The following is a 14,478-nucleotide window of genomic DNA, read 5'->3' as shown; positions in this document are numbered from 1 at the left end:
TTTCCTTACGCAGCCTGCAGCAGGGATAACTTGGATTGTCTTGACAGTACCAATTCACCATGGCCCACAGACGTACATATGACTGCAGATCAAGGGTTGGTATGACACATGGGAAAAAGCGTAACCGACTTTTCTAAGGGAGCAAGATTCTACTCGCTTGCTATTTTCACACAGGTTGCTCTTTCCAATTTGGAGTTTCAGCACAAAATATTCCGGAGGAAAATTAACTTGGAGCACTGGGTATGACTCAAGTGAGAGCTGCTGAGGTCCAAACTTTTGACAGCTGTAAGGCAGGCTAGTAAAATACTTGCCCCAAGGGAAAACCTTATTTAGAACTTGCAGCAAAGTGCTGAATCTCCCTTGCAGCACCACTTCATGCCTCGCGGTAGGACCACCTGAAATGCCATCTGACACACCAGACGGAGCAGCGCAAGAATACAGGAAAAAGGAGGGAAGAGACGGCATTAAGGGGAGAAATAACAGTGGAGGACTGGATACGAGGTAGAAGAAACAACAACTGTCTGGTCTGGTGGTGATAAACAACACTACCCGCAGCCACCCTCTATAAAGCTAGTAGGGGAATATAAGTGGGATAAAAAGACGCAAGGAGGGAACAAAGCGAGAAGAGGAGTCTGTCAAACAAGCAACAGTTACGCTGTATACAGCAAAAATCTGCAAACCACCTCATCTTTACATTTTGCTAAACCATCTGCCATGCAATGACCAGAATGTAAAGAAGCAAATGTCACTTGGAAAACAAAAACAGTCAACGAAAGCCACATCATATGTTCTGTCTCTCTGACACACACTCATTCGTGCAGAGAAAAGGATGGCATACTAACCGGTCCAGGGTGGTTAGGGACTCAGTTTCAGAACTTTGGGGGAGCAAAGAAAAAGGAAAAAAAAAAAATAAAAAAATGTGTAAAGCTCACAGAAAAACTCCCTAGAACACATTCTAAGCAAAAGGCAAATTAAATGGGGAAATCAGGAAGCCAGGAGAGCGCTATATACAGTAAATCTAAGCACGGTTCTTTCTACCTGGGCAGCAGATGCTTGCCTAACAGCAAAACAAATAAAGAAGATCCAGGCCACCTAGCAGACAGAAGCCAAGCACGTTGCTTAAAGCACCACTGAAAGTGAAATTTGAAGTGCAGACGCCAAACTTCCGATAGGAAAGCTGCCTCTTGCCTGCCATCAGTTGTTCCTACTCAAGAGCCCTTTATAACGTAACCCTGCTGCATTCTGTAACACGTAAGTAAAAATCAAAAAGAATAATTTTCTGGGTTCTGAGTTTTTAGAACATAATCCCACTGCCTTGGAAAACCAGAGAGCATGTCTGTGCAGAGAGGGACATCTTGTGGAGATGTCACAGCAGAGGAGGGAAGAAAAGAGAAAATAAGCACAGGAAAAAAATCCCACGAACTATGAGACAAAACAGGAAAGGATGGCCAGACAGGTCCTTCAACTGGACTTAACTGCCCCTTCAAGCCCTGAACCTTTACCTGGGAACTTCAGTAAGACAAAATTCATCACCATTTACTCACAGTCAAGCAACGTATCCCTTAAAATGCTGGGTTTTCAGCAGTGCTAGTTCCTCTTTGATCTATTTCCCTCCTATCCTGCCTCGCCAGCTTGTCGGGCTTTCTACAACCCTTATGATACAGACCGTATGAGCTCAGAGAAGGAACCGGGTAGATATGAAAAACCAAAAAGCTCTCTTTCTTCTGCTAAATATATGCCCAAGTCACCCTTGTGATTTGACTCTCAGTAGGGACATGGGGGCAGGCGGGGGAATCCCAACACTTTCTCCACCACAGGAGTTAAGCCTGAGACATACAGGCTACAAGATAAACTGCTGGGAACCACTAGCCTAAAGCAAGGTCACACACAAAGCCCGTCTCAAAACTAAACTTAATTCCAGAGAGACCCAACTTTTGTGAGCTCTAGAGAATGAAAAAGGGCCAGCTTGAAGTGAGAAAAAGTACCAAGAAGGCAGAAACCTCTTCAAAACTGCTGTTAACAAATGAACTTGGCAACACGAAGCATGCACACAGATCTATGCACCTACTCCACCAGACAAATCAAGAGTGAGCACAAAGCCCTCCTTATAAGATAACCCCTGACTTTTCAGTAGTTGTTTTGTACGACGGTGAGAACAACTCACTAATTCCCTTCAGTTCTCCCAGTTAAGACAGGCACACAAGCGTACCTAGGTCCCCTCTACAGCAACTACCCATTTTCAAGGAGAAATAAAAGAAAGACTGCAGAAATACCTCTCGAGGACAGTCCCGCTGGCAGCAGCAGGGGTAGCTGACTCCGTGTCTCCAGCGCCATTCCCTTGATTCAGGTTTGGGGGACAAACGTTGCTCACTGAAGCAGATGGGAAATCCTCGGGGGGCTCATCAGGCCACCCAAACTGCTCTTTGGTTTTGCCATAGATTTTTATGGAATCCATCATTGTGACTCCAGCAGGATCCACAGAAGCCCCAACTGCAGTGACAAGAGAAATTTCTTAAAAACTAACAAAACAGCTTCTTTTGCATACAAACGAGCACCATCTCATCAGGTCAGGATAGCAACTACACTGTGTCATTAACACTCAGCCACTCAGACAGTTCATCTCCCTTCCAAGGCCACTTTCCTTCTCTATTACCTCAACACAAAATTATTGAGCTGAGCTATTGCACATTCACCCACTGCAGCCAGAAACTGGGCCATAAATAAAGTTATTAAATGTTCAGGATCTGCCTCTCAAACTGTTTCTTAGGTCAAACGAACAGACTGTGGAAACCCTCCCCACTCTGAGGTGAAGCACAGTAGCTTCAACCCACCCAAGGAAAACCAACAGGTAGTCAAAGCAAACAATTAACAAAGACTTACTGAAAATAGTTAGTTTTTTGTCAGCCTGCAAGGCTTCCTCGCGAGTGAAAGGGAAGTCAAACCAACGAGCTCTGGTCATGTTCAGCTGCATGGTGCGGCCAAAGATCTCCAAGTAGGAGGGGGCTCTCTCTATCGCCTGTGTGCCAATCTGGATCCGCATGCCTGTCATCACCATCGTGCTGTTATTGTTCGTCACTTCGATGGTGAAACCCCCAGGCTGTAGAAGACAAATCACAGCTCAGAAAGGCGAGGTCAAGAATTCACTCCTAAGCTATGAATCTGAAGCGCATACCCGGGTGCTTCCACTCTTTATCTAACAGTATCACGGGATTTATGCAGGGTCATTTGAACAAAGCAGACTTCTGAGAAAAGGCACACTATCAATCCGGACAAGAACGTCACCTAGAAGCCCAACAGAATCCCCAAATTGCCCCATTTACCTTTGTGTTGGCCACATACATGCCAGTGGAATTGAGCCGGTGCTTTATCTGCTGAGCATTGTAAACCTGCAGCAGGTCGTTGCCTCCAAACTCCACATCTGTGAGTTGCTGGTTGTGTTCAAAGAAGTCAATAGGGAAGTTCACTTGGCTGGACGTGCGAGTTGCTAAAAGGGAAGGGAGACGTTTGCAACAAAATGCATTCTAAACAAACAAAGCGATAGCAAAAAAGCTGCAGAATGAACTTGCCTCCTCTGGAAACGCCTGTGCAAGCCAGATAGCTATGTATTTTACATGCATCTACGGAAACCTTTTACCCAGACTTGGCCAGTACCTAGCCCTGAGGTCAACCAGTAATTGCCAGAAATGAAGTCTTAGGTATCTATAGGATGCTCATCAATCTTTGCATCTACATTTGCCACCGCTACCTCGCCCAAGACAGGTATGAGAAGTCCCTTACTAATAGCAGCTGCCTTGCGCTTGCGAACAGGCTTCATGATGCTGATGACGCTGCTAGGCTGGAGAGAGGGCTGGAGCCAGTAGGAGGTATTCTCTACGTTGGCCATGTAGATCCTCAGGCTGCCGTCTTCGCACAGGAGGATCATCGTGGTCCTCTGCTGCTCATTGCAGGCTGTGTGACGGATGGCCACCATGTCCTGAATCTGCAAAGGCAAGGCACGCAAGTCACGGGAAGAACCTGGCAACTGCTGCTTGAAGAAACAAACCCCTTGCATCAGAAAAGTTGCAAAGACTAGAGAACCTGTTGATGGAACAAGAAACCATGTTTTAATGGCCAAAAATACAGGGAACTATGACTAACCTTTGCTTTGGCTGGCAAGGTTTTAATCTCCTGGATAAGAAAGGTGTCTGGCTTCACCATCACCACCAGTGGGACACCCGTGGTTTGTTGAACACAGCACACCAAGCCAGGATGGTTCATCACCTCAGACCACTGACAGAGTGCCGGTGAAGTCTTACTCCCGCCATTTGAACTGCAAGAGATGAAGGGCAGAATTACATCAATTTAAGAAGGAACGGGAGCGAAAACACACTAAAATTCATCACCATTCCAATCAGTTAAAGCTTCGTCCTCAGCAGGAATTCAAAGCACTGCGTTAATGAACAGCCAGGAACATTAGTGCCTAGTTTACAGGTGAGAAACCCGAGACAGTCACCTGAGTGGGCCGAAGGCACAAGCATCCAATTCACAGCCCTGATCTCTAGCCTAAAAACTCGAGGAAAGACACTTTAGGTAGGTTTTATGCCTCAAACCAAGGAATTAATTTTAAAATGGCTTTCACCTATCTTTTCACTGACAATGCACAGTTCCACACTTCAACACACCCAATAGCACTAAGCAAAGGCCAATGCAGGAGAATGTGTGTGACCCTGCTCACTGGAAAAAAAAGCAGCGCAAAAACACCAAGCCAAACTTGAGCAGGGCTGGGGAGCTCTTGGAACCTGACCCTTCTACACAGCCTACTCACGACAGTGGCTTTGTGTCAGGCCACTGAAGAGTGAAGAGTCTGCAGCCTAAAATGCCCAGCTGTGCTTGTCAGAACAGATGACAGAACAGGTTTTTTTCTTGCCACATTCATAGCAGAAGAGATTGGTTTCCCTCAAGGGAGTCTGAAAATAAGCCTTAATATGCACAATACACAAGGTCCACTGCAGTACGGGTGCCGAAAGGAAACAAAGGCTTCCTGCTCTGCAGCCTCCGCGAGGGTGGGTAATCCCATCGGTTCCAGCTGCTGCACCAGTAGCAGCTCTGCGCTGTGCAGCGAGACGGCTCTGAAGCCACCTTTCTGCTGTGAATTCCTAGCGGGAAGAAACTGCACATGTGCCCCACTGCCAAAACAGCCAGCTGAGGTTTCAAATCACTGTGCAATTGCGGCAGAAGCACCATGAAAAGCAGCGAGACATCATCAGTCAAAAAGGGGATCTTCACCACGAGCCTTGGGCAGAGCTGGGATGTTAAGAATAATTAGTAGTATTTATTAATACTAAACAGAAATGAAAACTTCAGGGGAGTCTTCCACACGAGCCTCACCTCTTTATGTTAATTGGGAATAGCCGCTGCACTTCCAGATTGGCCCGGCTGATGGTGGCTGCAAAGGATTTGCCTTGACAGTAACTGAAGAACAACATCTGTAGCACATGGGAGTAATACACTGACACACCACCTCCTGCCACCTGGCCATTACTGTCCTGTGGAATCGGAGAAAAACAAAAACATTTAAGATATACACACATCCTCCAAAACACTCTGTCAGGCTGCTAAATTTCTCGTGAGGGAATTATTCCAAAAGCCTCTCCCCCGCCCCCTCCCCACCAGCGAGAGAACACAGCCCTAAACGACAATTTTCTAAGCCGAACTCCTTGGTGAACTCATCCATCAGATACTTCAAAGGCTTTCGAAGGGGATACTGAGATTGCATCCCCGTAGGCTGCAGGTAGCGCCCTCAGCTACCGCATCTGTGTGCTCAAATGTTGTATGAGAATCTCACGTGGAGCACTCCCCACGCTCCCAGCTCATAAAACAGCTTTCCCAAGGGCTGCCTTCTCATCTGTTCCCCCTGTTTTGGAGCAGGCTGGGGTAGAAACACTGAGTGAAATGTGGACAGATTTTAAAAGTCACCCCCAAGACCACAGAGCTGCTAGTGACCAGAAACAAAGGCTCGCTCCATCTCTGCAGCCCCAGCTACGGTCAGCAGCTTTACCCATTCTGGTTACTGCACCTTTGGCGTGCCTTGCTCTGAGAACAGCACTGCTCTGAAGCCATCTCCCTGCTGAGAAATCCTGCTGGGCACGACTTCAGAGCCAGCCATGGAAAACATGCTCCATTTTCTAGATGAAAGGATCAAGGGGTTTAATTTTCACCCCCACCCCTTTCACTGCAAGGATATTTCTCTCTGTAGAGCAAAGGCAAGCTCCTTGATCTAGATCAGGGGGCTTAAAAGGAAAAAAAAAAAGGCAAAAAGGAAACTTCTGCCTTCAAACATAAGACACAAACAAAAGGGAGAAAGCCACTGCAGCCCAACGCGACAAGACAGACAAGTCACCAGTACCTTTAGGTCCTCGTGATTGACTTCAAGCACATTGGTGACATAGAATGGTCCGTGCTGGGCACTGCTCGCCTCTTCCATGAGCTGCGTATAGATGTACCCGGCGGAGGACATGATCACTATGATGTTCTTTCCCTCCTCGTTGAAAAGGAAAGTGACATCCCTGATTTTGGAACTCGGTAGAAGGAAATAGAAAGTTGGACTCAAGGCATCTACAGAGAGGTCGTAAATCTGTGGGAAGAATCAAGGAAATAATTAACTATTACGACACAAAACAGCGTAAATGGACAAGAGCTGAGACAAGGGAAGACTTATTAGATGTGACAGTTCATTTTTCTGCTCTTTGGGTTCTTTGGTTTGGCTTTTTCGTACCCCGAGAGCAGCCAAACACCACAAATTTGTATTTCTGACTAAGAATATTATCACATTCTTCCACATGCAACTCCACAAAGATCCAGACTCTAATGTCTGAAAGAAGACATATCACCAATAGCTTATGACCAAACACACCTTCACAAAGTCTGCAGTCACAATAGCAAGCTCTGTTTGAGATCCTGGCAGCCACAGAGCTTTAAGGATGAAATTTCCAGTGGCTAGTTGGGGATGAAGTACCAAATGGTCAGAGACTGATCCAGAGCTGCTGAACGTTAACACGTGGCAGTCCTGGAGTAATGAGAAAAATTGGTCAAATATTAGTACAAAATGTTTATAAACATTGCAAGCCAAGAACAGAGTTAAAAGCCAGCATTCCTCTTAGTGCCAATAATGAGTCATCGAGTAAGAATCTAAAATCCCTGCATTTAAGATGAATGACACGAAGGTTTGTAAAAAAAAAAAACCAAAACCAACTAACAAATGAAAACAAAATGCAAAACAAACCCACGCAGAATCCACCTGTTTCTTAGCTACATGATACATTTGTGGATTCTGCCCAGTAAAAGCCGAATCTAAGTTTGGGAGAATACAAAAAAGAGGAGTCCTTGCTACAAAACACTCGTTGTTACAGACTAGTTCTAACGCACCAAGTTTCACATGACTAAACCTTAACTTCTTCCAGTAAAATTGGCCTAAACACAGTAAGAAGTACTATTTTGAGGCACTGCCTCATTTATTATATTATTCATACAGGTCTTTTACTTCATGTATCTAGTAGGAAAGCGATTCATGAGCTAAAATTAGTGCCAGACCTTTGGAGCCAGCTCTGCGCTAGCTCCTCAGAGGAAAGAAACGCAGCTGGTTTTGAGCTGCTGTTTCCAACTGCCTCGAAAGGGGTTTGCCAGGCCCTTACTTTCAGTCCACACACGGCTAGGTAGTCCTCCTTGCAGGGATTTCCAGTTAGGCTCAGCACAGTGAACGGAACGGGTGCAGATGCAAGGCGAGTGAGGGTCAATTTTCTTTTGCTGGAGTCTGCTTGTTTCAGCAACGCCGAGAGCTGAAGGACTGTAATCTGCAGAACAAAATGAACTCAGTTACCCAACTTTACCACTGAGGGGAAAAAGGCATTTCAATTCCAGCTCTATCACTGTGTCCCCACAGTTTTCACTGTTTCTGCTGCAAGAACCCTTTTCTCTGCAGGAGGAGAGGTTTTTCTAAGCCACGCAACACTATACAGAAGATCCAGATCTCAGGACAGGCAGAACAAATCATATCCCACTTGTTGTTCGGTGCTCTAGGGCTGTTTCATTTTCCTTTACAATCCAACATTCTCCACAGAGAGCTCACCTTGCCCTTTTCGTGACTCACAGCCAGGTGCTGCCGCCGTCCATGCGGGGACGACAGCACGCACATCGCCACCCGCCTCAGCACGTGAGCGCTGATCAGCTGCCGGATCGTCTGGCCCTGGTCACCGCTGTAGTTCATGCGGACGTTCTCAAAAGCACCTTCTTGAGAGCCAAGAGTTGGGACCTGAGTCGTTAATAAAAGCACACGAAGTAGATCACTGACACTGTTCTGTTTAAGTGTTCCCACCTACCCATAATTTAATCCCTCCTTTAGTATCATACCATCAACTGATCCGTCATTTCTACCGATTTGTCCAAACTGTGCAGCTCATTGAGAGCTTGCTGTGCACGACTGCTGCTCCCCATGGCTGAAGCTTGCTGGAAGTTTATCTGAATGGCATCCACCAGGAAATTCAGCATCTCCAGCACCAACGGTGCAAAGGAGAAGTTGGCCTACAAGAAACAGATAAGGCAAGTGAGGCGCGAGATGCTCAGGCTGGGAGTCTTCACAAGAGCTGCATGTCAACCGCTTTTCAAAGCCTGACACCGCTTTCAGGTTCCTCTTAGCATAAAGAAGAGCATAAAAAAAATCCAGCAATTTAGCTGATAAGCAACACAGTCTCCCAAGATCCTCATCATAAACCACCTTCTTTTAACACCCAGCTATAATCATACCTGGGACTGCAGTTCCTCTCGACAGCCCTCGATGTTTCTACACAGGCTGCTCTTCTTTGGTTTTTCTTCGTCAGGGCCCTTCCCCTCACTGATGGTGACCTTGGCTTTCTCTGCAGGAGAGGTGCTTGCATGTCGAATGACACTCTCGGGCACCCTGGGCTCACTCTGGAAGGCGGATTCTTTCATAGTAGAGCTCATACCACTGCTGGGAGTTCTCTTCACCAAAGCCTGGGAACGACACAGTAGTGCTAAAAGTCGAAATCAAACTCAATTTTACCACGGATGAAATTAATACAGACTGTAATAGCAGCAAGATTCACGTCATTTTAAAGAAAGAGAGCACTCTTAGGCTGCAATTTAAAGATATAACACAACATGCACGCCACTCTCTGCCTAAATAGAAGAAAAACTTCCATATTTAACATCATAGAACGGCTTAGGTTGGAAGGCAGCCTAGAGATCATTTAATCCAACCTCCCTGCCATGGGCAGGGGCACCTCTCAACTAGACTAGGTTGCTCAAGGCCTCATCTAACCTGGCCTTGAACACCTCCAGGGAGGGGGCATCCACAACCTCTCTGGGCCTTCTATTCCAGAGTCTCACCACCCTTGTACTGAAGAACTTCTTGCTAAGATCTAGTCTAAACCTACTCTCCTTGTTTAAAACCATTTCCTCTTGTCCTGTCACTGGATACTCCTGTAAAAAGTCCCTCACCAGCCTTCCTGCAGGTTCCCTTCAGGTATTGGAAGGCAGCTATAAGGTCCCCCCAGAGTCTTCTCTTCTCCAGGCTGAACAATCCCAGTGCCCCCAGCCTCTCCTCCCAGCAGAGATGCTCCAGCCCGCGGACCATCTTTGTGGCCCTCCTCTGGACTCGTTCCAACAGATCTATGTCTCTATTAAGATGAAGTTATTTTGTTTGCTGCTAGTGGACAACATGGGAAAAGGTGGTATCTGACTGCTGCACAGCTTAAGCTAACTTGCAAACTCTGCAAAGGTAGGTGGAATCCCAGAAGTCACCAGGACAGATTTGCCAAGGCACTTATTTGGTGCAAAAAATAAATGGCCAGGCAAGCTGTAGATCAAGAGGGTTCATTATAAAGCCAAGGCTTTCAAGTCTTAGTACTCTTATACACACATATTGCAACTTATTGCAGAACAGAAACCTCTGCAAAATACTTTAAAAACTGAAGAAACCACAGCTTGTATGTTGACATGAAGACACTTTACCAGGCAACTGCCATCTTCCTTGGCTCCACAGTCACAGAAGAACGATCCATATTTGGCATAAGAAATCTCATGATCCTTGTGACAAACTTTGGCACAAACTGTGCAAACGCCAACCCCATCAACCATCTTGCAAGTGTGACAGTGATACCTGCACAAAATAAACCAGATGAGTTATAAAATACAACGTCTCAGGAAGGGCCACAGACTGCATTTGTTTCCTTCTCAATGGCCAGAAATATCAGGCTGAAATTCTGGACACAAGTTTGAGAGCCTTACCAATGTTGATTCATGAATTCTTTCTGTGTGATGGTGAAGGTACAGAGTTTGTTACAAAGAGAATCTTCATCCTATCAGAAGAAAGTCGTTTTAGAAAGGTGTTATAACTGCAGCTACAGTAAAGGCACATGGTACCTAATATGTCTCTCAGGAACTAAATGCACATTTTAAGACTAGCCAGTTCTAGCACCACCTAGCTAAAAGAAGGCAGCTGGTATCAAACCACAGGGAAAAAGATGGCGACATTTTATAGCAACTCAAAAGAGTGAATCAAGAAAAAAGAAAACAGTAACAAAACCAATATATTGGGATGACAAATTTTAAAGAATGCTTTTTTTTTTTCCTACCTAACAGCACTTAAAAGCCTAATCTGCTTGTTGAGATAAAAGCTAGTCATCGACAAACAAGCCAATAGGAACAAACCCATCTTACTCCACTTCTTCCTTTTTGTTTTCTAAAAAAAAAACCACATTCCACTTCTGTGGAATGACAAAGTCAACAGATCCATGCATGAATGACAAGATATTCTCTTCCAGATCTGACAACTAGGGTTCTTCACTCAGTCTCAGGTGAGGAATTAAACAACAGCAACAACAAAATCTTAAATTTATAACCCGAGCAATTCTGATTTGGAAGCTGCAATATAAGTCTTCATCTCACTTGCAGCATTAACTGTGACTACGGCCTACCGAATCTTCAGCTTGAGAGTCCTCCTCCTCCACTGCCAGCTCTTCCACCCAGTCTGAATCCACCTCAATTGCTCGTTCCTCTCCATCAACGGAAAGATGACTTGGTCCTTGGCCACTGGTCTGGCTCAGCGCATTGGTGACATCGGCCAGGTAGGAGACAATATGGCACGTGCACTCCAGGATAGTCACATGCTATGAAGCAGAGATGAATGAAAAGGAGAGGCCATACTTAGATCCCGTCATAGTTGTTATAAGGCAAGAAAACAGAACAGTCCCCTTGATCAAATTGCTTTAAGAGTCCCACTATGACACCAAACCAGCTCATGCCCGAGATACATTCCTGCAAGTTCAGCAACAGGCACACGTCTTACCTTCCCTTGCATGACGTTTGCATTCATTTTTTCTACCACATTCTTCTGAGACAGGTATTTCTTGCTGTAACACAAAGCAGTGGAGATGATCATTACAGCTAACAGGTTTGAGAAGTATAAACTCAGTTCTCACCAACAGCTTCAACCGCTCAGTTTGCTTTAAATGAACAACAGGAGATGTATAAATGCAGTATTTAAACCATCAAAGAGTGGTAAAGACAATAAAAACACATGGTTGTTCTTAACAGGGGGACACCCTCAGACACTTTATATTCCAAGCAAGAAACTAAAAAAGAAGGCTGTATCAGTAAAGATGAACCTCCAGTCCCCAAATTCCCAGGAATAAAAATCAGTCTAAGTGATGCACATGAACAGCAGTACACAGCTCGCTCTTACCATCTGCCCAGCCAATCGACAGCAGCACCGTGAAGCTGGAGGTGTCCCGCACCTTGTCCTGCGCTAGCCAAAGTTGCCATCACGACCATCAGTTCGGGAAAGCCTGTGCCATCACCATTGGCCAACATTTCTGTCGCCATTGGTATCAGAGTACTCAGGAGAACAGTGCACACGCCTTCTCCGACTTGGCTAGTCAGAAAGAAGAAAGTTTCAGACACGGTACATCACCCACTGAAATACAGCCCAGGCCCACAGCGCAAGGGCCCTGACACAGCAGTGCCTGCAGCGCAAACAGCCGTGCCCCCTCGCTCCGTTTGAAGGCTGACAAGAAGCCAGCAGCAACTCACAAGTCATTTGCACACCGGGAGAACAACAGAAACGAAGAGCGCGCAAAAGGAAGGACAAAGGCTGTATCCTACCTGTTTTCCCGAACAATGTAAGTCGTCAGGAGTTGCAGCAGCTGCCTGTTCTCTTGCACAACATCCAGTTGATCTGAATCTTTGGGTGGGGAGATGGTCATCCTGGTTAACCAGGCCTGGAGACGTACAGGCTCCACGCAAGCCAGCTGAGCCAAAGAGCCACAAAGTCGCAACAGGCTGGGATTGGGACTCTTCTCAGCTGGTGGAGAAAATCACTAGTGAGTGACAGATGCTACAACAAATGTGATTCAAGACGGCTTTCCGTTAGAAGCGTGAAGCTGTCACTCCGCTTCCTCTTACAGTCTTTTCTTTCATTCACCCCCTTATCGCAGTCTAAGACAAGAGCAGTGTAAGGTGGACAAAGGCAGGGCAGAAGAGATTCAACAATCACTTACTTAGCTGGAAGAGCTTGGTGAAGAATTTCAGCACCCTGTTACAGAACTTTGCTGAGAGGTTTTCATTGGCTGTTGCCATCATGATCTGGACCAGTTCTCCACTACATGGAGGGAGGAAATCAAGTCAGATTTGTACAAGACAGCCCATTGCTTTTTTTCACTTGCACTTAACTCTATCTGCCCTCACGTTTAAGACTGGCAATAGTATTTGTATTAACATTGCTCAGCAGCCAAGCCATAGGAATTGCTTTCAGACAACGAGCAAACTCTTAGCTCAGACTAAAACTTGTAAATCCCATGAGCTCCTGAGTAGCATGTCAGCATTCTCCACGGATCAAGTCACAAAAGGGCCTCTACTGCTTTCCAAATCAAAATTCAGTATTTTCTTGCCTGTTTTTCCTTCCATGTTAACAAAGTACAGCCACCAGACCGCTTCGATTTTGAAATGCTGAACAAGCAGAGAGCAAAACCAGACAACGGTTGTCTTTTTAATAGAGAAAAACCTTCCTCCAGTTCACCCGCGTACCTTCTCAGAACACAGTTGTTGCGCTATGCTGTTTCCACCACAATTTGTCTTCTTCACAGTTCTAAGTCAGGCCAACACCCCACTTCCACCCTTAAAATTATCAACCTATTGCCCTGAGGAAGCACTGAGAGAACCTGGGATTTTGCAGCTTGACCTGAAACTGCCTTACAGACCAGCATCTCTCAAAAACCTCCTTATAATGCCTTTGACAAAACAATCATCTTGCAAGATTCCCCACTGATGATCACTATGAGGACTCACTGAATATTTTATTTGGAGTGACAAAGACCTAGGTCCTCTCCCACACAGCAAGTCTTTCCACACTCTCCTGCACTGCTTGAAGGGCATCCTACCTTTACACGGTTCTGTGTTTTCCTGCCCAACAGCACTAACATGACTTAGGTGTTGACAGTGACAAGCCAAGAGGAAAAGGAAGAGAAATAAAGTTCTTGGGCTACAACTTTCAGCATGACTTCACCTTTCTGAAAAGAATTCCTCCATGGCTTTTCGGGCCTGGCTGCTCTCCAGCTGTTTCTCCAGATGCTGCAAGCATTCCTCCAAGATGGACTCATCCAGGCCACTGAGGATCAAAAGTTGCATATTAAATAAGAACATGCAAGAGCAATTTCAGCAGTTCTGAGCACCAAGTAGTGATCAATTTTGCTAATAGACAATTCCAATAAACTTTCCACTAGCTGAAAGCAGCAATCCTTTCAAGAGACGGGAGAAAAACAGCTGATGAACACACAGACATAAACATCAACAAATCCACCAAATGTTCAGGAAAAAAGCGGCACATGATTCTGCAAGGCAACTCACAGTCAGAAGCCTAGAATAATCTAGACCTTTCAGACTCCTCACATTACAAATTCCTCTAAATGGCTGCTCTTTTTACACTGGAAGTCTCTTTTCGTGTTACTCCTCCCTATTCTCTCCTATGCTCATCCCCACTCCCCAATGCACTCTGCAAGTAAAATCCAATCACGTTTACATTCCCTACCAGCAGGCGCAGTAGAGCTCCCTCTGAACACCTCCCATCCCGAGAGGATCACCGTTAAAAAGCTGCAACATCATCACGCCTAATGGTTTTATGTTCCAGAGGGGCAGAATCAACAGCTGCGCAGCAAGCTTATTCCCTCTAAACACGCAGCGAGGAAGGGGTGGGAAGCACAAATCTGGCTAGTTTGCTGTGATAAAGCAGGGATTAGCCATCCTTACAAACAGCAAGAACAGAGACAAAGGAATGTAAAGCAAGTCAGGTTGGCATCTTCAGCTTTGATTTCGTGCTTGTATTTACAGAATTTTCTATTTGCTTAAATAAAAAACTACCCAGATATATACACGCTCCATCCAGAGTTACAAGAGACGACTAAAATCCACACTGCCTGAATGGCAGCGCTG

At 45.7% G+C, this 14,478-nt stretch overlaps 1 protein-coding gene across 5 annotated transcripts in view; it reads right to left on the bottom strand.

Moving 5' to 3' along the window:
* UBR4 (ubiquitin protein ligase E3 component n-recognin 4) overlaps positions 1-14,478 on the bottom strand; it is a 79,156-nt gene that overhangs the window by 44,696 nt on the left and 19,982 nt on the right. For 3 of the 5 annotated variants that reach the window (XM_086476302.1, XM_086476303.1, XM_086476304.1), the window contains 20 exons: positions 13,556-13,657; positions 12,552-12,652; positions 12,157-12,355; positions 11,738-11,926; positions 11,342-11,405; positions 10,971-11,162; positions 10,282-10,352; positions 10,006-10,153; positions 8,779-9,006; positions 8,386-8,556; positions 8,105-8,287; positions 7,671-7,829; positions 6,893-7,045; positions 6,386-6,613; positions 5,368-5,525; positions 4,138-4,309; positions 3,778-3,979; positions 3,321-3,484; positions 2,881-3,097; positions 2,274-2,490 (listed from right to left, as the gene is read on the bottom strand). In XM_086476302.1, coding sequence (XP_086332428.1) covers positions 2,274-2,490; positions 2,881-3,097; positions 3,321-3,484; positions 3,778-3,979; positions 4,138-4,309; positions 5,368-5,525; positions 6,386-6,613; positions 6,893-7,045; positions 7,671-7,829; positions 8,105-8,287; positions 8,386-8,556; positions 8,779-9,006; positions 10,006-10,153; positions 10,282-10,352; positions 10,971-11,162; positions 11,342-11,405; positions 11,738-11,926; positions 12,157-12,355; positions 12,552-12,652; positions 13,556-13,657 — 3,318 coding nt within the window. Of the gene's footprint in view, positions 1-842; positions 876-2,273; positions 2,491-2,880; positions 3,098-3,320; positions 3,485-3,777; positions 3,980-4,137; positions 4,310-5,367; positions 5,526-6,385; positions 6,614-6,892; positions 7,046-7,670; positions 7,830-8,104; positions 8,288-8,385; positions 8,557-8,778; positions 9,007-10,005; positions 10,154-10,281; positions 10,353-10,970; positions 11,163-11,341; positions 11,406-11,737; positions 11,927-12,156; positions 12,356-12,551; positions 12,653-13,555; positions 13,658-14,478 lie in introns of all 5 variants that reach the window. The other 2 variants (XM_086476300.1, XM_086476301.1) reach the window with 1 other exon arrangement.

Source organism: Leptosomus discolor, chromosome 20 (genome assembly GCF_034619465.1).
Source record: "Leptosomus discolor isolate bLepDis1 chromosome 20, bLepDis1.hap2, whole genome shotgun sequence".
In the NCBI taxonomy this organism is placed as follows: domain Eukaryota; kingdom Metazoa; phylum Chordata; class Aves; order Leptosomiformes; family Leptosomidae; genus Leptosomus; species Leptosomus discolor.
This window is presented reverse-complemented; position numbering and strand designations above follow the sequence as displayed.